At 40.2% G+C, this 27,578-nt stretch overlaps 2 protein-coding genes across 5 annotated transcripts in view; both read left to right on the top strand.

The window, feature by feature from the left end:
• Window positions 1-27,578, top strand: part of LOC148004078 (disks large homolog 5-like) — a 115,846-nt gene that overhangs the window by 44,531 nt on the left and 43,737 nt on the right. The gene's annotated exons all lie outside the window — the stretch shown is intronic.
• On the top strand, window positions 9,945-14,751 carry LOC148004081 (disks large homolog 5-like). 3 transcript variants are annotated; one of them, XM_087564071.1, is made up of 5 exons: window positions 9,945-10,133; window positions 11,167-11,335; window positions 12,549-12,698; window positions 13,334-13,520; window positions 14,468-14,745. In XM_087564071.1, the coding sequence occupies exons 1-5, from the start codon at window positions 10,007-10,009 to the stop codon at window positions 14,480-14,482; spliced, it is 648 nt and encodes a 215-aa protein (XP_087420197.1). In that variant the 5' UTR covers window positions 9,945-10,006; the 3' UTR covers window positions 14,483-14,745. The 3 variants fall into 3 exon arrangements, with proteins under 3 accessions (XP_087420197.1, XP_087420198.1, XP_087420196.1); XM_087564072.1 differs by lacking the exon at window positions 12,549-12,698 and having other exon boundaries at window positions 9,950-10,133; window positions 14,468-14,751; XM_087564070.1 differs by lacking the exon at window positions 14,468-14,745 and having other exon boundaries at window positions 9,983-10,133; window positions 13,334-13,993.

Below are 27,578 nucleotides of genomic sequence, written 5' to 3'. Positions count from 1 at the left end.
ATGGGAGGGAGAGCTAAACCTTCAGAGAGGCAGACAAGCCTGGGAAACCAGAAGAGACTGCTCTCTGCACACACATCTTGGACGCCAGAGGAAAAAGCCAAAGACCATCTGGAACCCTGGTGCACTGAAGCTCCCGGAAGGGGCGGCACAGGTCTTCCTGGTTGCTGCAGCTGCAGAGAGCCCGTGGGCAGCACCCCACGAGCGAACTTGAGCCTCGGGACCACAGGTAAGACAAAATTTTCTGCTGCAAGAAAGCTGCCTGGTGAACTCAAGACACAGGCCCACAGGAACAGCTGAAGACCTGTAGAGAGGAAAAACTACACGCCCGAAAGCAGAACACTCTGTCCCCATAACTGACTGAAAGAGAGGAAAACAGGTCTACAGCACTCCTGACACACAGGCTTATAGGACAGTCTAGCCACTGTCAGAAATAGCAGAACAAAGTAACACTAGAGATAATCTGATGGCGAGAGGCAAGCACAGGAACCCAAGCAACAGAAACCAAGACTACATGGCACCATCGGAGCCCAATTCTCCCATCAAAACAAACATGGAATATCCAAATACACCAGAAAAGCAAGATCTAGTTTCAAAATCATTTTTGATCATGATGCTGGAGGACTTCAAGAAAGACATGAAGAACTCCCTTAGAGAACAAGTAGAAGCCTACAGAGAGGAATCGCAAAAATCCCTGAAAGAATTCCAGGAAAACATAAATAAACAAGTAGAAGCCCATAGAGAGGAGACACAAAAATCCCTGAAAGAATTCCAGAAAACATAAATAAACAAGTAGAAGCCCATAGAGAGGAGACACAAAAATCCCTGAAAGAATTCCAGGAAAACACAATCAAACACTTGAAGGAATTAAAAATGGAAATAGAAGCAATCAAGAAAGAACACATGGGGGTTGGGGATTTAGCTCAGCGGTAGAGCACTTGCCTAGCAAGCGCAAGGCCCTGGGATTGGTCCCTAGCTCTGAAAAAAAAAAAAAAAAAAAAGAAGAAAGAACACATGGAAACAACCCTGGATATAGAAAACCAAAAGAAGAGACAAGGAGCTGTAGATAGAAGCTTCACCAACAGAATACAAGAGATGGAAGAGAGAATCTCAGGAGCAGAAGATTCCATAGAAATCATTGACTCAACTGTCAAAGATAATGTAAAGCTGAAAAAGCTACTGGTCCAAAACATACAGGAAATCCAGGACTCAATGAGAAGATCAAACCTAAGGATAATAGGTATAGAAGAGAGTGAAGACTCCCACCTCAAAGGACCAGTAAATATCTTCAACAAAATCATAGATCAAAACTTCCCTAACCTAAAAAAAAGAGATACCCATAGACATACAAGAAGCCTACAGAACTCCAAATAGATTGGACCAGAAAAGAAACACCTCCCGTCACATAATAGTCAAAACACCAAACGCACAAAATAAAGAAAGAATATTAAAAGCAGTAAGGGAAAAGGGTCAAGTAACATATAAAGGCAGACCTATCAGAATCACACCAGACTTCTCGCCAGAAACTATGAAGGCCAGAAGATCCTGGACTGATGTCATACAGACCCTAATAGAACACTAATGCCAGCACAGGTTACTGTATCCAGCAAAACTCTCAATTAACATTGATGGAGAAACCAAGATATTCCATGACGAAACCAAATTTATACAATATCTTTCTACAAATCCAGCACTACAAAGGATAATAAATGGTAAAGCCCAACATAAGGAGGCAAGCTATACCCTAGAAAAAGCAAGAAACTAATCGTCTTGGCAACAAAACAAGAAGAATGAAAGCACACAAACATAACCTCACATCCAAATATGAATATAATGGGAAGCAATAATCACTATTCCTTAATATCTCTCAACATCAATGGCCTCAACTCCCCAATAAAAAGACATAGATTAACAAACTGGATACGCAACGAGGACCCTGCATTCTGCTGCCTACAGGAAACACACCTCAGAGACAAAGACAGACACTACCTCAGAGTGAAAGGCTGGAAAACAACTTTCCAAGCAAATGGTCAGAAGAAGCAAGCTGGAGTAGCCATTCTAATATCAAATAAAATCAATTTTCAACTAAAAGTCATCAAAAAAGATAAGGAAGGACACTTCATATTCATCAAAGGAAAAATCCACCAAGATGAACTCTCAATCCTAAATATCTATGCCCCAAATACAAGGGCACCTACATACGTAAAAGAAACCTTACTGAAGCGCAAAACACACATTGCACCTCACACAATAATAGTGGGAGATTTCAACACCCCACTCTCATCAATGGACAGATCATGGAAACAGAAATTAAACAGAGATGTAGACAGACTAAGAGAAGTCATGAGCCAAATGGACTTAACGGATATTTATAGAACATTCTATCCTAAAGCAAAAGGATATACCTTCTTCTCAGCTCCTCATGGTACTTTCTCCAAAATTGACCATATAATTGGTCAAAAAACGGGCATCAACAGGTACAGAAAGATAGAAATAATCCCATGCATGCTATCGGACCACCACGGCCTAAAACTGGTCTTCAATAACAATAAGGGAAGAATGCCCACATATACGTGGAAATTGAACAAGGCTCTACTCAATGATAACCTGGTCAAGGAAGAAATAAAGAAAGAAATTAAAAACTTTTTAGAATTTAATGAAAATGAAGGTACAACATACCCAAACTTATGGGACACAATGAAAGCTGTGCTAAGAGGAAAACTCATAGCGCTGAGTGCCTGCAGAAAGAAACAGGAAAGAGCATATGTCAGCAGCTTGACAGCACACCTAAAAGCTCTAGAACAAAAAGAAGCAAATACACCCAGGAGGAGTAGAAGGCAGGAAATAATCAAACTCAGAGCTGAAATCAACCAAGTAGAAACAAAAAGGACCATAGAAAGAATCAACAGAACCAAAAGTTGGTTCTTTGAGAAAATCAACAAGATAGATAAACCCTTACCCAGACTAACGAGAGGACACAGAGAGTGCGTCCAAATTAACAAAATCAGAAATGAAAAGGGAGACATAACTACAGATTCAGAGGAAATTCAAAAAATCATCAGATCTTACTATAAAAACCTATATTCAACAAAACTTGAAAATCTTCAGGAAATGGACAATTTCCTAGACAGATACCAGGTACCGAAGTTAAATCAGGAACAGATAAACCAGTTAAACAACCCCATAACTCCTAAGGAAATAGAAGCAGTCATTAAAGGTCTCCCAACCAAAAAGAGCCCAGGTCCAGACGGGTTTAGTGCAGAATTCTATCAAACCTTCATAGAAGACCTCATACCAATATTATCCAAACTATTCCACAAAATTGAAACAGATGGAGCCCTACCGAATTCCTTCTACGAAGCCACAATTACTCTTATACCTAAACCACACAAAGACCCAACAAAGAAAGAGAACTTCAGACCAATTTCCCTTATGAATATGGACTCAAAAATACTCAATAAAATTCTGGCAAACCAAATTCAAGAGCACATCAAAACAATCATCCACCATGATCAAGTAGGCTTCATTCCAGGCATGCAGGGATGGTTTAATATACGGAAAACCATCAACGTGATCCATCATATAAACAAACTGAAAGAACGGAACCACATGATCATTTCATTAGATGCTGAGAAAGCATTTGACAAGATTCAAAACCCCTTCATGATAAAAGTCCTGGAAAGAATAGGAATTCAAGGCCCATACCTAAACATAGTAAAAGCCATATACAGCAAACCAGTTGCTAACATTAAACTAAATGGAGAGAAACTTGAAGCAATCCCACTAAAATCAGGGACTAGAAAAGGCTGCCCACTCTCTCCCTACATATTCAATATAGTTCTTGAAGTTCTAGTCAGAGCAATCAGACAACAAAAGGAGATCAAGGGGATACAGATCAGAAAAGAAGAGGTCAAAATATCACTATTTGCAGACGACATGATAGTATATTTAAGTGATCCCAAAAGTTCCACCAGAGAACTACTAAAGCTGATAAACAACTTCAGCAAAGTGGCTGGGTATAAAATTAACTCAAATAAATCAGTTGCCTTCCTCTATACAAAAGAGAAACAAGCCGAGAAAGAAATTAGGGAAACGACACCCTTCATAATAGACCCAAATAATATAAAGTACCTCGGTGTGACTTTAACCAAACAAGTAAAAGATCTGTACTATAAGAACTTCAAGACACTGAGGAAAGAAATTGAAGAAGACCTCAGAAGATGGAAAGATCTCCCATGCTCATGGATTGGCAGGATTAATAGAATAAAAATGGCCATTTTACCAAAAGCAATCTACAGATTCAATGCAATCCCCATCAAAATACCAATCCAATTCTTCAAAGAGTTAGACAGAACAATTTGCAAATTCATCTGGAATAACAAAAAACCCAGGATAGCTAAAGCTATCCTCAACAATAAAAGGACTTCAGGGGGAATCACTATCCCTGAACTCAAGCAGTATTACAGAGCAATAGTGATAAAAACTGCATGGTATTGGTACAGAGACAGACAGATAGACCAATGGAATAGAATTGAAGACCCAGAAATGAACGCACACACCTATGGTCACTTGATTTTTGACAAAGGAGCCAAAACCATCCAATGGAAAAGAGATAGCATTTTCAGCAAATGGTGCTGGTTCAACTCGAGGGCAACATGTAGAAGAATGCAGATCGATCCATCCTTATCACCCTGTACAAAGCTTAAGTCCAAGTGGATCAAGGACCTCCACATCAAACCAGACACACTCAAACTAATAGAAGAAAAACTAGGGAAGCATCTGGAACACATGGGCACTGGAAAAAATTTCCTGAACAAAACACCAATGGCTTACGCTCTAAGATCAAGAATCGACAAATGGGATCTCATAAAACTGCAAAGCTTCTGTAAGGCAAAGGACACTGTGGTTAGGACAAAACAGCAACCAACAGATTGGGAAAAGATCTTTTCCAATCCTACAATAGATAGAGGCCTTATATCCAAAATATACAAAGAACTCAAGAAGTTAGACCGCAGTGAAACAAATAACCCTATTAAAAAATGGGGTTCAGAGCTAAACAAAGAATTCACAGCTGAGGAATGCCGAATGGCTGAGAAACACCTAAAGAAATGTTCAACATCTTTAGTCATAAGGGAAATGCAAATCAAAACAACCCTGAGATTTCACCTCACACCAGTGAGAATGGCTAAGATCAAAAACTCAGGTGACAGCAGATGCTGGCGAGGATGTGGAGAAAGAGGAACACTCCTCCATTGTTGGTGGGATTGCAGACTGGTAAAACCATTCTGGAAATCAGTCTGGAGGTTCCTCAGAAAATTGGACATTGAACTGCCTGAGTATCCAGCTATACCTCTCTTGGGCATATACCCAAAAGATGCCTCAACATATAAAAGAGACACGTGCTCCACTATGTTCATCGCAGCCTTATTTATAATAGCCAGAAGCTGGAAAGAACCCAGATGCCCTTCAACAGAGGAATGGATACAGAAAATGTGGTACATCTACACAATGGAATATTACTCAGCTCTCAAAAACAACGAGTTTATGAAATTCGTAGGCAAATGGTTGGAACTGGAAAATATCATCCTGAGTGAGCTAACCCAATCACAGAAAGACATACATGGTATGCACTCATTGATAAGTGGCTATTAGCCCAAATGCTTGAATTAACCTAGATCCCTAGAACAAACGAAACTCAAGACGGATGATCAAAATGTGAATGCTTCACTCCTTCTTTAAATGAGGAAAAAGAATACCCTTGGCAGGGAAGGGAGAGGCAAAGATTAAAACAGAGACTGAAGGAACACCCATTCAGAGCCTGCCCCACATGTGGCCCATACATATACAGCCACCCAATTAGACAAGATGGATGAAGCAAAGAAGTGCAGACCGACAGGAGCCGGATGTAGATCGCTCCTGAGAGACACAGCCAGAATACAGCAAATACAGAGGCGAATGCCAGCAGCAAACCACTAAACTGAGAATAGGTCCCCCGTTGAAGGAATCATAGAAAGAACTGGAAGAGCTTGAAGGGGCTCAAGACCCCATATGTACAACAATGCCAGGCAACCAGAGCTTCCAGGGACTAAGCCACTACCTAAAGACTATACATGGACTGACCCTGGACTCTGACCCATAGGTAGCAATGAATATCCTAGTAAGAGCACCAGTGGAAGGGGAAGCCCTGGGTCCTGCTAAGACTAAACCCCCAGTGAACTAGACTATGGGGGGAGGGCGGCAATTGGGGGAGGGTTGGGAGGGGAACACCCATAAGGAAGGGGAGGGGGGAGGGGGATGTTTGTCCGGAAACCGGGAAAGGGAATAACACTTGAAATGTATATAAGAAATACTCAAGTAAATAAAAAAAAAGTAACTGAACAATTGTTTTGAGCAAACTTCAAGAGGTAGATATTGTGTGACCTTCCTCAAATTGTATGAATGTGTGTTTGTATTTTCAATTGTTAATGTAGCCAGGACTTCAGTTAATCCCTCCACATTCAGGACTTGGAAGCATATGAAACTGCAAGATCCTACAGGATTAGGAAAATATCCCAATTATTGTAAGGTCCCCAAAACTTGTTGTTACCCCACACTCATAGGGATACAACTTTAGAGAACATGGCACCCTCATTCTCATAAGAAGGATGGGTAGCTGATTATTTGTCTGCAGTGGGTCATAGATTTTTATTGTCATTTAGTGGGTTGGTTGCAAGTTTTTACTGGTCATGGTCAGTGAGGAAAGGGTAAAGGAGATTGGAATCAGGGATGTCTTACTTAATTTCTCTTTCCCTCCTCAACCCTTTTCTCTCCTATCTAGAAGTTTTGGGAAGGAGGAGAAAGGGGCTAAAATGATAAAAAGCATAGATTATTCAATCTCTTTTTGTACTAGAAAGCAACACCAAGTCTCAAATATTTCAGGATGTCATGGATTTCGAATTTAAAATTGTATTTGCATAAATGATTGAAATCTTGTTTCAGATATAAGTATCTGCATCTTATTCACAATGTGGTGTATAATTCTAATTGTATAAAATTACTACTGTACACTGCCATGGATAATTAAGGAATGCAAATATCCAACTATAAATAATCAGTGTTCTAGTGATGTTAGGTACTAGTTCAGTTGGTACAGAAATGAGCTTTATTTAGATTCTTTTATATGTATTCAAAGGTACAGAGAAAGTAAATCCCTTGAAAAAAAGCCACGTTTGTCCACTGAGATAAACTTTACATAAAAAGGTGGTTCTCAAATCCTTATAGCTCTGAAGAATCTGCCATTTCAGATGTCCAAATAGTTAAAGGCTTTTCACAGTGGGAGAGACCTCAACTCCTGGCAGTGTCCCCAGTCTGTCTGAAGAAGATGATGGGAACTAAAGAAACCTAACCGGAGTTTCCTTCAAATGTGGCAAAGTGGCCATGGGGTGAAATACCACCCACTTACCTCCACTGCTGCCAGAAAGTTGTCCAGACTGTGGAGAAGTGGATTATGGGGAAGTCTATTGTCCCAGGCTTTGGAGAAAAAAAAAGAGGATAGTCCTTCAAGTGACCTACTTCAAAGGATTGTTGTCAGGGGCCCTGACCTGTTCAACTGAGGGTGGATGACACAATGATATGGAAAAATTTGCTGACTGTCTGTCTGGTAGCCAACAATTTCTGTCATTTCTTTAGAATTGGAAGCTATTTGCTCTGAATTTCCTGTTTCTTCAGGCAACCTTTCTCCTTCTCAGGTCTCAGATGGAGATGATTAGATAGTTTACTCTTAACCTTTTCTTGTCATGAGACTCAGAAAAGAAAACGAGTTCACCATCACACAGGAGTGTGACAACTAGGTACCTGACAGGACCAGGGGGGACATGGGAGGTCCAGAATGAGGGGCTCGACAGACAACCCACTGGAGCATCAAAATGCCCGCCACAACCGCTCTGGCACCATAAATCCTGAGCCCCTACGGGTTTGACAACAGAGTGTGCATGGCCTGACTGCAGCCCGGGACTTTTCAAAGCTTGTATCACCCCCGAGCACTTCTGCTTGAGCAGAAAGGCAGATGCCCAGAAGCTGCTGCTATAGTAGGAGGCAGTTATGGCAGTTGGAGGTGGTGGTGGAGGAAGAGGAGGGATGAGAGAAGAGGGAGGAGTTTCCCTGGAAGGACCAGAACAGACAACATTCTGACTACTCCAGAACCCCACCCAAACCCAGCCCACCCCACAAATCCCAAGTCCACTGCCAAACCTCTCCATGCTAAGCATTCATTTCTTCATCCCCACTGTGCTCATTTTAGTTTTTTAAACTCCTTTTTTGTTCTCTGTGAATTTCGCATCATGCAGCCAACTCCGTTGATATCCAACATCACCTCATATCTGAAGTCCACCCTTGCATCCTTCTCCATATCAGAGAAAAAATAATCTATTTGTGGAAGATGAAAAAAGAAAAAAAATGGCACTATGTCCACAAAAGAGGTGTAAAATTATAAAGATGAAGCACATAAACCCTTAAATTATTTAAAATTAACAAAATTGTTTTTCATTTCAGGAGAGTTGTTATGGCTAATAAGTGCAAGCTATGATAAATAGAGAATACAAAAGCTTAAAAAGTGAGAGAAAATGATTCAGGTACAAAATTTTACACTAATATAATTTAGTTCATGAAGTACCTTCTCCAATTTTGCCAAATACAAATGGACTAAATGTTGTGACAGTCATTCTTATCTGATGTATCCTATAAATTTTCTAATTTTATCTAGCTGATCAGTGTTAAAGATAAAGTTATTTTTTTGGTGTAAAAGGGGAAATGATGAGGGGAGCTCCCTTTGTACTAAGGTGTGTCAACTTTCAATTTTTAGTTCTTTACTGGCAGAGAGCTAAGTGCTGGCAGGATTACTGTCTTGTCATTTCTACGGTCCATCATCAAGTTTGCTATTTTGTAGATGTTTGTCCTTCTCACCAGCTCAACACAAGCTGAGAGATCTCTTAGATGTTGTCTAACTGCCGATTGGACATAATAAAGATCTGAAGGCCAAGATATGCTGCAGAAAGTATGTGGGCAGAACTCCAGGCTTACAGAGGAACATAGGGTGAGGAAAGCTGAAGCTGGAGCTTCAGAATAGACATGGTAGGGAAGTGATATGGACCAAAACAGGGCATAGGGGTTAAGAGATAATCACCGGTTGGGTCTCAAAACTAGAAGAATGGGGTTAAATTTAGAGAAATAGTTCATGCCCTGTGAAAGGCCTAAGACACAAACTGTCAGTCAGAATCTCATGGTAGAGCTTACAGAGGCCTGTGAGCAATGCTCCTTTGGTGACATTAGTAAAAAGAGGAGAACCCCCAAGCAGCATGAGGGTGCCTCCATTGCTAGCTCCTACATTTCACTTTCCTTTGGCAATTGGAATCCAAACTGTTCCGAACAACATAATGATTTCAACTCTTTCTCCTAAGGGATTTTGTGGCAACTGTCGAAGGCTAAGCTAACGACAAGGCTTCATGAGTGTTCCCATAACACACACCCATGTCGCAACCTAACCTACAGGCTATTTCTTGATGTGATTTCAAGCACGTGTACATAAGGAGACAGGAGAACCTTCTGACTGCTTATTCAAACTGGTATTATTTCTCAGGAATTTTTAATGGCTGATGTTGATGAGTAAGGATAATTTGACTTAAGATGAGATATTTTTGGGCAGGATTTAGAGGGAAAAATTCATTAAAATGCATAGGAATTACTCAGGTTTTTATAATCAAGTCTTGACGAAAATTTGGTCTTGCAAGCAGGAGTTGCTCAGTGGCTATGCCCTGGGAAGGTCTCCAGGAAAGGGCACCTCAGCTTATGCACTGTACAGGGAGATTATTAGCAGGGAGGCAATGTCTGTTCACCATGACATCAGAGGTCCCTTCTTGGACATTCTATTGGGTCCTAGAGAGTTCTTGGCATCCTCTGTGATGTCACCAGCGTTGTAGTAACCACCAGTGCCCTACTTTTTCTCAGTCCGTGCCTGGCACATACACAGGAAGACATGTTTTCCTGGCTTCGCAAGAATTTTGGGATAGTGAATGCCGATTTTGGACAGACTGGAGTGAGGGAATCTCGCCTTTCATCAAAAATAAATGATGGACAACGAAAGCTGGCCTGGGGAATGCTGAGTAAGTTCTGTGAATTGTATGCTGAGCTTTCTGTCAGAGGGAGAATAGGCTTAGGCTGACCTGTCTAGCAATAGGCCAGAACAACTGGAGTATCTGCAAAGGAATTGAATTTCCATGAAGATCACAATTCCTAAAAGTCAAGGATTTCAGAACATTAGTTTGCCCATCCCCAAATGGGGGATATGGTAAGGCCAATGCCATTATTCTGAAAACTTCTGGCCTTCACTTTTAACGTGCATATGATACGTTACATTGATATAATAACACGATCAGGAGACACTGAGTGTCCAACTTTATTGAACTTAGACAGGGCATCAATCTACTTCACTCTCATTGCTTCTTTAAATAAAGTAGATCTCTGTCTTTAGTATCAGGGAGAGAATTATGCTTCTGGCCTTATGTTCTTAGAACTCCTCTGACTTTTTCAAATTGGCAGAGATGGGACATCCTTAGCATTATAAATTAGAATTTGTGTGTTACAAACATTTTTTTACAGTACTAAAACTATTTGTAGCAGGTAGACCAAGATTCAGCCTGTAACCAATTGGCACTTCTGTGGCATTTGGTGTTTCAGTTAGGGGAATTGATAAGTCCGTTGACCATGACATCCCCCGCAATGCTTTTAAATTCCAAATGGTGTGGCCTAGAGTATCAGTGCAGGACATCTGAGTATCTCCAATCACTCAAATCTTTTGGAGGTTGAATTTATCATCTGACTTCTGAAAATACAGCGGTGAGGGTCCTGAAAGAAAGATGTACCCTGTTAACTGGATAACAATCCCGTAGAAGCCATCTCTGTGGTACATGGAGCATGGGTCAGCAGGCATAGGGAACACCCGGCATCTGACATCTCTTGGTCTCTATAGAGTGCTGGGAGAGTTGACTTCCACTGAGGAGGTCTCTTAGGCAACGACAAACTCTTTGTGGTGACACTGTGGTCTACACATGCTCTCCTCCTGTTTGGGGCTTGCCATGGTCTATGCACACTCATCAGTTTCCCCAAAAATGTTCACTTGTGTTCTTCTACCTACAGATGATGGGAGACTGACATCATCCCCTGGCCCTGTGGTAATCAACAAGGAGGCCAACACGGAGAACACAGAAGAGCAGAGACTGATTAGACAGCTGCAGTCAGCTACTGAGGAGAGAAATGAGCTAAGAGATCTCCTGACTTACGTGACAGAGAGATACAGGAACAACAGGTATGCATTGCTCCAAACTGCCTTGTGTCACTCATGGACCTGCAATGTCACCTCCATCGTATTCTATTAAGGTGTTGGGGTCTAGAAAGCTGTGCCTCCCAAAGAACTTGTCCTAAACCTCATTTCTGATATAGAGGAGATTCAGAACCTGACCCTTGGTCAGGAGTGAGGTGGGAAATGGTCTCATCTGCTGCCTCCAGCTGAAAATCTGAACTTGTGGCCTTAGTGAGGATTCAGGGATAACGTTACTGGAGCATGAGTTCCCAGTGTGCATTTGGAAAGCCCTTGACAGGTGGTAGCTTTGCAAGGTTCTAGGTGCTGTGAGTTTGGGTGTGTGCTAGGAAGGTGACTGAGTGCTGGACTCTTGTTGCAGTAGCCTGAGGTGACAGATCCCAAATTGTTCATCTCAATGTTTGACTAGATGGCCAGAGACACAGGGCTTTTCCTTCTTTTTTGTTTACCTCTGAGCCAATAATGTGGCATGCATTTTTTCTGATTCTGATTGTGTTCTCCGTTTGCATATTTCGCTCCCTTTTTCATTCTCTTACTGTTTACTTTTCTTTTCCTGTGTGTGTGTCCCAGTTTCTGTGTCTCTGTGTGTACACACCTACATGCATATGCGCAATTTTTATGTTTATATTTCCCCCCACACTTGGAATCTAGGGGTCTATGTTTTTTCCTGAGTATATTCATGTTTAACAATTTCATGGTGATGTGAGTGCATTTTTTTGGGAGCCTCTCTTTCAACTACACACTTCTTTGACAATGTGGTCACATTTGTCTGTATATTTGTGCCATTTGGGCAGATTATAATTTTGTGGCGATTTATGGTCTCAACTCCATAATTGTGTGAATTGTGTGTCTCTACAATATTAATTATTCAGGATGTAGAATTCCTGTTGTCAAAACAGGAAAATTGAAATCACAGTTTTCTAGGTCTTGGATGTGGGAGAGCTGTGGCCTAGGCCCTTGTTAGCATAACTAGCTTGACTGCAGATCCAGCCCTTCTGAGTGAAGAAAGGGAACCTGGGAACCCTTTATCTCGATGCCGAGCTTATGGGGTCCTGGGACCAGAATAACAAGTTTCTGAAGCTGAAGAAGCTCCCAATATGTAGAACTCAGAAATTGTCCTCCCAGGGCTGGGGTACTAGAAGACCCAGCCTGAGTTCATATATTCCTAAACACAGATATTCATTGGGTTTTACTCTCCTAGGGCCTGCCGCTATGTCAGGTCAAATCCATTTTATGAAAAATTGAAGATAAAGGAGAGGGAGGTCATGTCATTACTGCACAACTTAGAGATGAGGAACATCGAGCATTGTGAGAAATTTCAGGAGCTCCAGAAGGAAATTAACTTCTATCGGTGAGCACTGGTCAGAGAGGCCATTAACTCTGCTTTGCCCACAGGTGCCATCCTTTGTTCTGATTGGAGGTCTAGCAGCTCTGGCTCCATGTTTTGTGCTCTTTAAACATCACTGTGTCCTGGGCCTTCTGGACTCAGTTTTTAGGTTCACAGGAGACTGTTACTCATACCCAGAGTGTCTAGGCATCTTCAGAAGGCTCTAGGTAGACCAGTACTTATTCAGCTCACCAAATGGCTAATAGGCTGAACTGGGCCTCTGCGGTCACACCAGGTTTAACAAAACTCAGTGTGTGGACCACATGGATAACATGACCTTCCCTTAATTCTACTGACCTCCTTTGAGGGTATTTGCCCACTATTTATTAATGTTGCCCCCATGCCTTTTGCTTCCATGGATAGATGTACATCCCGTGTTGTTTTGGAGAGAAATGAACGCTTTTTGTTACTTGGGTCGCAGAAACAATTTAGTCTTCCCTGTATTGGCTGTTTGATGTTTGTGCAGCAGCCTTGTGTGTATCAAGATGTATTCTATGAAGTTTTCACTGGTATCTGCGTCCAGAGCGAGTTTGTGGGACTTGGGAGTAGGAATGGGAGGAAGAGTGTGCAGGATCTAACTATGAAGTGTGTGTTTCCAGGAACCTGCCCAGCCGGATCCATATGGACAAGATATGTATGCAGAAGAAGTTGTTCCCATTCAGAAAGGAGAGCAAAGCAGACCAGCTTGATTCTGCACCGCTGCTACAGAAATTTTTGTTTGATTTGAACAAGAAAGTTAAAGACGAACAGGAGAAAACCAGCAACCTCCAGACCAAGCAACATCTGGTAGGGACAAGCAGCTGTGTCAGCCTAAAATTATCTGATTCCATTTGCCAATTTGATACATGTTTGCTTTCCCTACCACCTTAATAATGTACACTCCAACAATACAACCACCTCATGCAATGGAATGTTCATTCCTCTGTCTGTGCACGAGTATTCTGGGAAGACAACCACTTTTCAGGAACTGACTTATGAACAACTATGCTTTGGTGCTCTTTTTGAAGCTGAAGTCTGGAAATGGTGACAAATGAATAACCTATCATATTACTGCATGTCCCTGTGATAGAATGGATGCGATGTAGCGCTTTGAACAAGTTTTGTTCCTGTGATAAATGATATTCTGTGGTCATGTGACCTCCAAGTTGGGAAGCACCTTTCAGGGATAAGAACTGAGTGCAAATGGCAAATTATTCTTTGTCATTGGCTTTAATCTTGGTGACAGGTTGATTTCTCCTTTCATCCTGCAACCCAATGAGGTCTCTTCCCATTGCCCTGTTTTTGGTTTGCACTGGTTAAAGTCTGAGGCCCAGATGGGCAGCCCACATTACTGTCATGGTTGCTGTAGACTTTGCCCTGCCCACAGACACACCAGCAATGTTATCAGTTAACACATCAATGGTGACCTAAAATAGAGCTGAGTGGGTAGAAGGCAGCAACCTGACAGCTGGCATGCAAGTCCCCAACACATCAGTTTCTGAATAACTGCCTTCCTCTCCCTGGTCTCAGAAATTGCAAAAGAGCTGGAATGGGACACACAGCAGGAAGAGAGCCTCCTGAAGAATAGGTTGCTTTCTCAGGATTCCCCTGCTGACCGCCATCCTGAATAATACCAACCTTTTTTGGATGAATACTCTCCCTCATAGTTTAATTCATTTTTTGCTAAGAAACACTAAATTTATCTTTCACTAAGCCAGTCTGACTGATTGATATCTTATTCTCTTTCTGTTTAGGATAACACCACTTGAGAGACTACTTGGGAACTGCATTGCCATTTTGCCTGCTAGAGGAGAAACAGCAATATAACTGTGCTTCTAAATGTTCACTAAGAATATGCTGTTTAGAAATATTTTTGTTATGATCTTAAATGAATTTTTTTGTTATTTCATAGTTATATGTTCTTGTTAATATTTTTCACATCTGAAAATACTTTTAGATATTTATATTAATATTCATTTTAATCATTTTTGTTTTAAATTGTATTCCTTATGAATAAAACTTGATTTGTAACTCTTGACTCTTGAGACCATCTTGCTTATTCAAGTGTCCTGTCCCCTCTTGTGCTCTTAGAACTGACAGCTAACGATGGATTCTGCATGGTCCAGAGTTCCTGGGTTAATAGTAAATTCAAAGCCACCAATGGTTACCTAGAGTGATAGTGTGTTTTGTGTGGATAATGTGTTCTTTTCTTGGATGCACATTTTATGATGTGATCACTGCCATACTTTATCCATGCGGTCATGTTTTCTGCTAATCTTAATAAAACAGTCTACAACACACGATCATTATTGATCCTGTGTAGCACCTTTGACTAATATACACTCTTCTTTGTAGAGCTGTAGAAAAATTGACATTTCCAAAGGTATATGGAAGTAATCCTAATGGAGAACCATATACTTCAGTCTTTCTTGCAATACACTGTCAATATACCCCCACAGATAATGACCTCCAAAGTCATGTTGGGAAAAAGGTTTTGATAAATGCTGTTGTAGTAGACCATACATATGCTGTGTTGTTATTGTTGCAGATTAGGTGTAGAATGATCATTTATGTCAATGGGTCTTTTTCTCTACTGTATGTCTGTGGCCTGTCCTGGGTGAATTTCCCTCATAGTCCAACAGAAGAAATCACATTCCCTGTTGTAGATGATGTTGGGAACCATGTGCTTCTTCTGAGAGAGCAGCAGAGGTTCTAACCTGTGAGTCATCACCACAGATCCTGCAGGTTCTAACCTGTGAGGCATCACCACAGATCCTGCAGGTGGCTTTTGTCTTTCCAGGGCATGTGCTCCCTTAGGTAGACAGGGTACCTCAAATTAAACAGAGAGATCTCAGGAAATGTGTATTCTTACTGAGCTGTGCAGGCTCAATGTGTTAGGCTACCAGGCATCCATAGAGGGCTCAGGTGGCCCCACTGCTCATTGAGGATTCAGGATGTTCCTCCAGCATCACTTAGTTTCCATATTAGAGCAGATCCTTCACCTAGTATCAATGATGACCATATCTACTATGCACATTTATAAAATACAGAATGGAAACTATCTTCCTGTAGGCCTGCTGCACATAATGAATTATTTTGATAGATATTACGAAAACTATCTTAATCTAAGCAGTTTAGGACGGAACCTCAAGAGAAACCATAGTGAATGCAGCCTACAGCTGGGAACACATATTTCCTTTGGATAGCAAGCCTGTGCAAACCCAGAACCTAGGTGGGCCAGTTCAAGCTGCCCTTTTTCCATGGCAAATCTGGGTTCCTGTTGTAAAAGCATTTTTTTCCAGGTGACTGATTTCCAATTTATGGAATTGAACTGACTTACTCAGAGTCTGAGTTACTCAGAAAGTTAAAGTTCAGAAGGAATGATACAGAATGTCCACAAACAGTTGCTGTGACACCAAGGCTTTTAAGAGCTCAGCATCTAGAGAAGCAATGTATTGTTTGTTTATTCTCAAGCATAGGTCCTCTAGTCATTCATTAGAAGCTGGCCATGCCACAGAAAGGGTCGTCTGTATCAAAACAGAAGCTAGTGGTAACTAGATATCCACCACACTTTCACATTGCCACTGTATTTGAGGTTCTCAGTTACTATGAAAGGACCTGGAAGAGCTTGAGTCTTGCTATACATATTCCTAATTTATTAGCCTTCAAGACAAGGTGTGCTTTGTCTTGCAAATGCTACCACTGGCATACAATACCTTGCATAATTTCTACTGACATCTGTGACAGGAGACAATAGTTCAAGTTATCCCTTACTTGAATAAACTGTTCGTAGAGTAAATTGTAGTCTGAGGGGCCTTCCATTCTCTCTGACATTGTAAACATTTCCAGTCTTCAGAAAAGTCTGTCACTGTCCAGTACAAATCTTAAGATGTCCACACTGTCAGCTCGGTGTCTTCATCCAGCTTGCCCTGTAATTTTGTGTAACACCAATACTGTTCCAGCCTAAGGATTTAATTCAATGTTACAGTACTTGCCAAACATGCTGAAAACCCTGGTTTCCACCCTAGTCCTATGTGCTATGCAAAAAGAAAATAGGGAACCCCAATTGCATTGAAGTTTAGCCTCCAGCAAAAGAAGAGCCTTCATAGGACCGACCTTTTAAGTAACTCTAAGCCCCAGCTTCACCACAGCTTCCTCCATTGATTTAATAATAAGTGTATTTTCATTAATGCTCACCATATTTGTGGTGTGCAAAAATTATGCACCATGTCAGTAAAGTATGGGCGTGTGTGTGTGTGTGTGTGTGTGTGTGTGTGTGTGTGTGTGTGTATGTGGGTGTCTGTGATTGTTCATGTCTATGTTTGAGCCTGTTCTTCCATGAACTCACTATAAAATTTTATAAAATGAATTAGAAGGCTACAGTGAAAACTGTCAAGGTACATGCAGACTTGGGTTACTACTCTCCCATGGTACCTTGCAGATAACACTGAAATTGTTGCCTACATTAATACAGCCTAAATCCAGGCTATGCATGATTCTCAGTGAGATTTTGACATCGGCTCCACTACAGAGAGTGGCAAAACTTCATTTATTACATGCTCTTGTTACCAAGGTGAGGGAATACTTCACCCCATAGAAAGTCTGGTAGGTTGTGATGGCAGCAAATGAACTCGCTTTTCCCTGTCCTCCCTGACTTTGCCAGGAGAGTGGGCTTTCCTGCAGGAAAAACGTTCACATGCTTCTTTAAAAGCACCTGTTCCTCACATCTAGATAAACTTGAAAATAGGCTTCTCCAAGTCAGTCTGAGTGCTCCTACTCCCAGCTCAGAGCTCTAACACCATAGGATCCTCCAGCCACACTGAAGGGTAGGTCCCATGGAGGAGTTAGAACAAAGTGTCTCTTCTGAGAAGTGACTTAAAACAGAAGGTTGAGAAGTGATACTCAACCCCCAAGTGCTTCTTCCTGGAGAAAGCAACCAGATCTCCCTGTTGAACAGTGTAGTCTATCACAGGACCCAAGTCTTTGCCTGGGGAAATTTTCTGGAGCTTAGTTGCCCAGTCAGAATGGGGTTGCATTCTTGATCCATGTTCACTCCTACAACAAAAGTTCCTCCCCTAGAAGCCCATGAGTTGACCCAGATCCTTCTAGGACCAACAGACAAGAGAGAACAGAGTGCATCCAAGGGGAGGGAAGAGGGCAGAATTATTATAACCTGGAGAAATCCCCTAAATCGGCCACCTAACAACTATAGGGTTTGTGCATATTGTGGTTTTAGAATCTTAAGGACAGACTTTTCTGTAACACCTGCTAGGTGAAGCTGAAGTCTACTGTGGGTGGGATTATCCTGGCAGGGAGAGGACCTGAGTATCCAGGCCTGGCCAGCTTCTTCATTCTCCTGAAAGTAATTGTTGGTCAGCTCTAAACCTGAAGTTGGAGTTGGTTTTTGTCAACTCAAACAGATATTTCAATTCTCATCCACTATGTGAGAGAAACACAGTTACCCACGGGGGATTTGAACTTACTTCTATACAAGTGACTGTGGGCTGAAAGAGGGAAACCATTCCTGCCTTTAGCATTCTGCCTTTATCAGAGACTACAGGGACTAGCTTCCTGGACAAACATGTCCAAGCAGACAGACGTAACGGAGAAAATTGAGGTAAGAAAAGTAATGGGGACCGTGATTTCACATTGTGCCTTTAGCCAGAAATCTCTGATGTCGATAATGCAAGCAGCCTTGAGCCTGCTAAAACTTGTCACTACTTCACGGTGTCTCTGCACTTAGGACTGCCTCAGGTCCTCCTTATATGAAGGCCTTTCTTTTAAAAATAAATTGTATAAAGCAATGTTTATCAACCTGTGAGGCACAACCTCTCACATAGATTGCATATCAGATACCTTGATAATAGATACATTGCATATTATGACGTATAAGAACAGCAATATTTATTATGAAGTAGCAATGAAACAATTTTATGGTTGGGGTCACCACAGCATGAAGAGCTGTATTACAGAGTTGCAGCACTAGGAGTGTTGAGACCCACTGCCATAGAAGCTGACACATGGGAACAGACTCCTCAGATGAGGAGAGGCACATGGCAAGGGATACTGTGTCCCATCCTAGGACCCAGAGGCAGAATCTATCCCAGGAGTCTGTGTGCTCATCTTGTCTTCAGTTCTCCCAGGTTCAAGAATAGCATTGATCTTCTCAGGAGAGTCAGCTTGCACTGCCCACATCAGGCCCAATGCTTCCCTTCACAGAGAAGGATGTGGGTCTAACTGACAGCCAGTGAGACTGAGGGATCTGATGACCATTGGCTCTGAGCTGTGGTTTCTTCACCTGAAAAATGGAGGTGTTTCTGCTGAATTGGGTTGTTGTGGAGATGGACAGAGCATACACACGGATCAGCGACTCCCTGGCATGGTTAATTGGAAATTTTCTCTGGTGATGCATTTAAAAGTAGAATCTTCAGCCACGTGGGGTTCAATGCTGGGCACCTTAAAGATGGCATAAATGTTCTGTGACTGTAATGCTACCTCGAATATACACCCTATGCACTTGTTTAAATTTAAAAAGACGAATCAAGTATAAACTGCCAATGTGAAATAATCATGTTCAGAATTGAGCTAATTCCTGTGAAGTCATTTAGTTTTTCTTTTTCTGCATATATACTGAAGACATCTAGAGTAGCACTAAATGAGATCATAAAGCCTTATATTAAAGTGCTACCCATCCATTCCTCTCTCCTTGAGGACCTCTCAGGTGACTAAAGGAAACCTGATTTCTTGTCAGATTGTTCCCAGCTGGTGTGATCTCTCTGTCCATGGACCTTGCCAAACGCTGCAGAGCCAATGTGCTGTTTTACAACACAAAATTACAGACATTAATTTTACCAATGAAGTTCCTGGACTCAGATGCTGACGTCAAGTAAAGCTCCCAACTGTCCTTCCTAATTCACTGACCTCCCAGAAGAAGGGTATTCTTGTTCCCTCTGAACACTTTCCTAAAAATCCTTCAACTCAAAGGCTTTCCATTGCCTTAGCTACCTTCATTTCCTTTCAAGTCCTGCCTTGATCTGCTCTGGACCTAAGTGCACTTTTTACCTTTGCAAGAAAGGTGTGTGATAGGTGAGCCATACAGTAATAAAGTCCATGTTTACAGGAAACTAATCGCTCTTGCATAAATGTCTGTGCCCTGGCGATGCTATAACACAAAATAGTTTTTCATTAAATAATACATTCTTGGAGATCACAGTGTGATCAGATATTTTGTAACCTAACTTTCAAATGTTGTCTCTATTATATAAATCAAGTTCCCTCATGTGTATTCTGGTCTTTCTCTGTTATGTCTGATTGCATCATCGTAGGAATCCCAGGGAACACAAATCATGGGCTTTTGAAAATGTTGTATATGGCCAACCAGGAAGGAAACCTATCCAGGAGACTACTGATACTTGACACACTAATTCACCTCCCTATTTTCATATAGTTTATGGTAAGAGGTCATCATTCCTGACCATGTCTCATTATCCAGCGGGATAATAAATGGAAGAATTGGGGTCAAGGAGGTCACCACACAAAGCAAAAGAATCCATCTCAGATGAAAATGTATGGTGTATTGAATCCAAAATATCCATGAATTTCAGGACACAATTTAAGGCCAAACCTAAGGATAATAGATATAGGAGCGAATTACAATGGCCAAAAAAATTCAAAAAGCCTACAGAACGCCAAATTAATTGTACCAGAAAAATTCCTCCCTTCACATAAAAATTAAAACACTAAATTCAAAGATCCAAGAAAGAACATTAAAGGGGGTAGTACAAATATCCAGTACCAAATGAATTCAGACCTATTTGAATTACACCAGAGTTCTCAATAGAGACTCTAATAGCCAGAAAATCTTGGGCAGATGTAATGCAGACCCAAGCTCCTATACACTGTGTAATTCACAATCACCATAAATGAAGAAACCAAGATATTACATGACAAAACCAAATTTAATCAATATTTTTCTCTAAGAAAGCACAACATAGGATAATAGGAGTTAAACTACAAGACAACGAACTAAATTTTACCCAAGAAAATCCAAGAAATTAATCATCTCACAATAATTTCAAGAAAGAGACGCACACAAACATAATTTCCTCTATAACCAGAAAAAGAAGAGAAAGCAGCAATCATTGGTCTTTAATATCTAACCAGACCCTCTGTGACCAAACCCACAGCTCCTAGGGATTTAACTGCCAGCCAACATGTATACAAGTATGGGTCTATTGTCCTAGGTACTGTGTATGAGAGGATTGATTTATTTTGTATCAATGTGGTTGTAGGACCTTGACTATGCTAGGCCTGTTGCCCCACCAAATGGAGATCCTAGAGGTGTGAGGTGGGAATGGATATGTGTGAGTTGGGGAGCACTGTTATATAGGGAAAGCTGAGCAGAAATGTGATGATAGGCTTCATTAGGGGATTTTGGAGAGAGGAACAACATTGGAAACGTAAATAAATAAAATAAACAATTAATAAGAGATAGCCAAAAATCAAATAAAAAGTAAAAAGGTAAAGGAAAAATTAAACCAACCAAAAAAAAAAAAAAAAGAAAAGAAAAGAAAACCCTGTAGGGGACTGACCTAATTCTCCTTGTATTTTAAAGCTAATTGGTAGAATGTTAAGACTGGTTAAACCTCCCAAAAAAGTGACTCTGCTCCCAGTTAATTGTGATTATAAAGAAACACAGCAGAGAGATGGTGGAGGTGAGTTTTTGAGGGCTTTGCTAGAGAGGATCACTTGGAGGGAAGAAGGAAGAAGAAGCTGCCAAAGAAGAAAGGAAGAATGGATGTGATGGTGAGGAGGGAGGAAGGAGGACAGCAGCCATGAGTTAAGACAGAGGAAAGCCTGGTCCTGAGGGCTGTCCAAGTGGCACAAAGAGCAGCCAAGATGCTGCATTGTAAGAAAGAGTTCAGAGTCATTATTTGGAAATTAGACATAATTCCATGCAAAACATGCAGCTACCCAGATACTGTGCTGATTATGTGATATTATAAATAAATTAAAACTACGTATAACCAGTAGCCAGCTCTATAGAGGATCCTAATAGGAATACTTTATTTGCAGGGAAGGATAAAATACCAGAGGACACAGGAAAAAAATTTACACCACTAGGACATTCAATCAAAAGTAGCCTACAAAATCTTAAAAATTAACAAAATGACAATAGTTAACACAGAAGTTTAAATAATATTTACATATCAATAACCTCAATTCCCTAGTAAACAATCTTATATTTCGCCTGAAACAGGATTGCCATCATGAGAGATATAGAGGGTATACTAGGGAAACAGAACAAAGAACCATGTCCCTTTAGCAATCCTATGCAGTTTCTCTATCTAGTTGACAGAATAGATTTCAAACTCATCCTGTCCAGAAGACATAAGGATCTTCACTTCATACTTTGCAATTACTAAAACATACTACAATTCTAAATATATACATATTAACAAAGGCTTCCCAAATTTAAAAATATATGTTATCAGATAGCTACAGTTAGTTATAATAGTGAAACTACAGATTAGTTATAATAGTGGTTGTAATTTGTTTTACTTCTCCATTCTGACAACTTAAGAGATCATATGCAAATAAACAAAATAGGAGAAGCAGAATTAAGTGACATGATCAGGCAAATGGAACTAACAAACTACAGTGAACTATACATATATTTTCTATCAGCCTGTGGACATTACTCCAAAATTGACCACAGATTAGGAAAAAAATAAGCCTCAGAAAATATAAGAAAGTTGAAGGAATGATGTGCATTCTATCTGAGCCCAAAGGAATCAAACTGGTATCACACAATTAAAAGTACAGAAAATACAAATACTCATGGAAAGTAAGTAACATATACAATACACTACTGAAGGATCAGGTGAGAAAAAAATAAGGAAATATTAAACTTCCTAGAAATGAGTGACATTGAAAACACAACCACCATCCACAGATCTATATGATACAATAAAAGTTTATGAATTATGTTACAATCACCAAAGTCAAAGGAGTGAACCCATATAATCTCTTCGTCTTCTGTCAGAGGTAGAGAATGTGGAGTGTGCGCTATTGGGATTATGCCTTGAATTGGCTTGCCACCTTCCCAACTTCCCTTTGCAATGATAACATATATGATTTGGCATTACACATTGGATGTGTGTAATTGGCCATTTGATTTCATAGAGGGAATAATTAAGGGACTGCCTACAGTTTTATGAAGCTCTTTGGATAAACTGTGTGGACTGTGAAAGACTTTAGGGCTTTTGGAAAGCGAGCTAAGTGCATTTTTCATTACGATATGTTTAAGATCCTATGGACAATTGGGAGTAGAATGTGTTCTTTTGAATGATAGTGGCTCCCATAAACTCACATGTATGAATATTTGTTGCTGATTAGAGGAAATATGCGGGAAGAAGTAGAAGATAAGTTTGTTTGTTTTTTTTTTTTTTTGTAAGATTTTATGGGATTGGGCTTTGAGGTTCCCAAATTCCATACCATTTATACTTAACTCTCAGTTTCTCTGTGTCCAACTTGCAGATAAGATGTAAGATCTCAGCTAGTTCTCTAGAAACATGGTGGCCTACCTGCTGCCATGTACCCCCACATACTGATCACAGACTCATGATCCTTGAAACAATAAGCCCCAATAAACTCTTTCTTCGAAAAGTTCCCTTGCTCATGGTGTCTCTTCGAAGCCTAGAAAACAGAGATTGGAAGGAACACTTAAGTGAAAAATTTCTCAATAAGATCCTGGCAAATAAAATTCAGACATGGTAGCATGATCAAGTTGGCTTCCCTCCAGAGAGCAAGAATGTTTCAACAAATACAAATGAATAAACAATACTCAACATGAAATCAAGAACAGGAAACACATGATCATTGCACTAGAGGCAGACAATTTCTTTGGCAAATTCTCACAGTGATACACGAAATAGTCCTGGAGAATCTGGGATATGGAGAAGATATACCTTAACATTATAAAGACAATATACAAGGCCAACAGCATCCTAACTGGAGAAAATCTTAATGCATTTCCCTAAGATAAGGAATATGTCTCAGATGTTCAATCTTTTCATCTAATCCAAGTAGTATGTGAAGTCTTCTCCAAACAATATGAAAACAGAAATATGTAAAGGCATATCCATATGACGGAAAGCAGTCAGAGTATTCTCATTTGCAGGTGATATGATCCATATGTAAAGAACACTACGGTTCCACTAGAAAATTCTTATAGCCCATGGACCCACTCACTGAAATCACATTAAAATCAATAAAATTCCTGAATACCAACAATAAATATCAACAAACATACCAAGAAAACAAACACATTCAGAATAGCTTTAAAAATCTTGTAATAAATCTAAGAAAGTGAAGACATGTTACAATGAAAATATTAAAAAAAATAACAAAAAATTGAACAAACCAGAAAATGAAAACACTTCTCATTTTCATGCATCAGTAGGATTAATATTGTTATATCAAATCCTACCAGAATCATCTACATGCTTAAATCCATCCCGTCCTAATTCTGATTAAGGGCTTCAGAGAATGAAAAAAAGATCTCAACCAATGAAAGCACAAATGAGCAGGGCAGTCAGATACTACTACATAGTATACAGTACATCACTGCAGAACGCATCACCTTTAATAATTTCAAGTTCATTTTGGGGAATAGTAAAGAAGAAACCAATGAGAACAGACACAAAGTCTATAGGAATTATATAAAAGACCCAGATATTGGTGTATGTACTTATCAGCCTCTGGGTTTTGAAAAAGAGGCCAAACTAAGAAACAAAACAAAACAAAACAAAAAACCCACCACCACCACCACCACCTCCACACATAAGGTGCAATTTTCAACCCGTTGGTTCCAACTACTTCCTGGGGCAATCACATAGAGACATACTTTATACAGGATATTTACATCACCATTCAAAAGAGTAGTAACCTAACTTTATGACTTAGCAACGATATAATTTTGTAGTTGAGGGTTGGTTACCATAAGGTGAAAAACTGTATTCCTTGAGATGCTTTTGGTCATGGTATTTTTTTGCAGTAACAGAAATGTGACTGATATATAAACTGGTACCAGCACTAGTAGACTTGTCCTTGTGAGGAATCTCTCTCTCTCTCTCTTTTTTTTTTTTGGAGGACGGTGTAAGACTTTGGATAGGGAGAATTTTGAAATATTTAAGCAGATCATAACACTCCCTATTAGTTTGCCACATGGGTGACATAAGTATTGTGAGTAGTGTGCAAAATAGAGCCTCTCTGATGAGACTTGAAAGGATGGAGGAATTCTATTGGTGACTGGCTTAGAGGCAATTAGCAATGTTTTGGCAAACAATCTATATCCTTTCAGCCTGTATACTAACAAGATACCTGAATCTAAATAAAAAAGTAACGAACCAATAGTGTTGTGCAAATTCAAAGGTAGATAATGTGTGACCTTCCTCAAAATGTGTGAATGTGTGTTCATATTTTCAATTGTTAATGTAGCCAGGACTTCAGTTAATCCCTCCACATTCAGTACCTGGAAGCATTTGAAAGTGCAAGATCTCACAGGATTTGGAAAATATCCCAATTATTGTAAGGTCCCCAAACTTGTTGTCACCCCACAAACATATGGATACAACTTTAATGGACATGACACCCAAACTCTCAAAGGAAGGATGGGTGGCTGCTTATTTGTCAGCAGTGGGTTATAGATGTTCATTGTCATTCAGGGGGTTGGTTGCAATTTTTACTGGTCATGGTCAGTGAGGAAACAGTAAAGGAGATTAGAATCAGGGATATCTTTCTTACTTGCTCGTTCTGTCCTCAAACCTTTTTCTCTGCTATCTATAGTTTTGGAAGCAGGAGAAAGGGGCTAAAATAATAAAAAGCATAGATTATTCAATCTCTTTTTATACTAGAAAGCAACTCCAAGTCTCAAATATTTTAGGATGGCATGGATTTTGAATGATGATAGAATTTAAAATTGTACTTGCATAAATAATTAAACTCTTGTTTAAGATATAAGTATATGAAGCTTATTCACACTTTGGTATAAATTCTTATTGTATAAAATTACCACTGTACACTGCCATGGATAATTAAGGAATGCAAGCTAGTACTGTCCAACTATAAATACTCAGTCTTCTGGGGAAATCAGGTACAGTTTAGTTAGTGCAGCTTTATGAATCTTCTTGTATGATTTCAAAGTTAAACAGAAAGTAAATCCCTTGGAAAAAAGCCACTTTTTTCCACTGAGATAGACTTTACTTCAAAAGGTGATTCTCAAATCCTGTAGAGATCTGAAGAATCTCCCATTTCAGATGTCCTAATAGTTAAAGGCTTTTCACAGTGGGAGAGACCTCATCTCTTTCAGTGTCCCCAATCTATTCTGAAGAAAATGATGGGCACTAAAGAACCCTAACTGGAGTGCCCTTCAAATGTGGCAAAGTGGCCATCGAGTGAAATACCACACACTTACCTCCACTGCTGCCAGAAAGCTGTCCAGACTGTGGAGAAGGGGATCATGGGAAGTCTATTGTCCCAGGCTTAGGAGGGAAAAAGAAGATAGTCCATCAAAGGACCTACTTCAAAGGATGGTTGTCAGAGCCCCTGGCCTATTCTATTGACAGGGTATACCACAATGACACAAGAATATTTGCTGACTGTCTGACACGGTAGTCAGCAATTTCTGTCATTTCTTTAGAATTGGAAGCTATTTGCTCTGAATTTCCTGTTTACTCAGGCAACATTTCTCCTTCTCTGATCTCAGATGGAGTTGAAGACTAGATAATTTACTCTTAAATTTTCTTGTTGTGAGACTCAGAAAAGAAAATTTGTTCACCATCACACAGGACTGTGACAACTAGGAACCTGAACAAGACCAGGGGGGACATGGGAGGTCCAGAATGAGTGGCTCCACAGACAACCCACTGCAGCATCAAAATGCCCGCCACAACCGCTGTGGCACCATAAATCCTGAGCCCTGACGGGGATGACAACAGAGTGTGCATGGCCTGACTGCAGCCCGGGACTTTTCAAAGCTTGTATCACCCCGGAGCACTTACAAGAGTGAGGAGAAAGGCAGATGCCCAGAAGCTGCTGCTGTAGTAGGAGGCAGTTATGGAAGTTAGAGGTGGAGCTGGAGGCAGAGGAGGGATGAGAGAAGAGGGAGGAGTTTCCTTGGAGGACCAGAATAGATAACATTCTGACTAATCGAGAACCCCACCCGCACCCAGCCCACGCCACAAATCCCGAGTCCACTGCCAAACCTCTTCATAATAAGCATTCACTTCTTCATCCCCAATGTGCTCATTTTAATTTTTTAAACTCCTTTTTTGTTCTGTGAATTTCACATCATGCAGTTCAACTCCATTGATATCCACCATCACCTCATATCTGAAGTCCACCCTTGCATCCTTCTCCATATCAGAGAAAAATAATCTACTTGTGGAAGTTGAAAAAAGAAAAAGAAAAAAATGGCAATATGTCCACAAAGAGGTGTAAAATTATAAAGATGAAGGACATAGACCCTTAAATTATTTAAAATAAACAAAATTACTTTTCATTTCAGGAGAGTTATTATGGCTAATAAGTGCAAACTATGATAAATAGAGAATAGAAAAGCTTAAAAAGTGAGAGAAAATGATTCCGGTACAAAATTTTACACTAATATAATTTAGTTCGTGACGTACCTTCACCAATTTTGCCAAATACAAATGGACTGAATATTGTGACAGTCATTCTTATCTGATGCATCCCATAAATTTTCTGATTTTATCTAGCTGATCAGTGTTAAAGATAAAGGTATTTTTTGGTGTAACATGGGTAATGATGAGGTGACCTCCCTCTGTACTAAGGTGTGTCAGC

The sequence above is a fragment of the Rattus norvegicus genome, chromosome 8 (genome assembly GCF_021556685.1).
Source record: "Rattus norvegicus strain SHRSP/BbbUtx chromosome 8, alternate assembly SHRSP_T2T, whole genome shotgun sequence".
Classification (NCBI taxonomy): Eukaryota; Metazoa; Chordata; class Mammalia; order Rodentia; family Muridae; genus Rattus; species Rattus norvegicus.
Note: the sequence above shows the minus strand (reverse complement) of the source record. Positions and strands in the feature narration are given on the sequence as shown.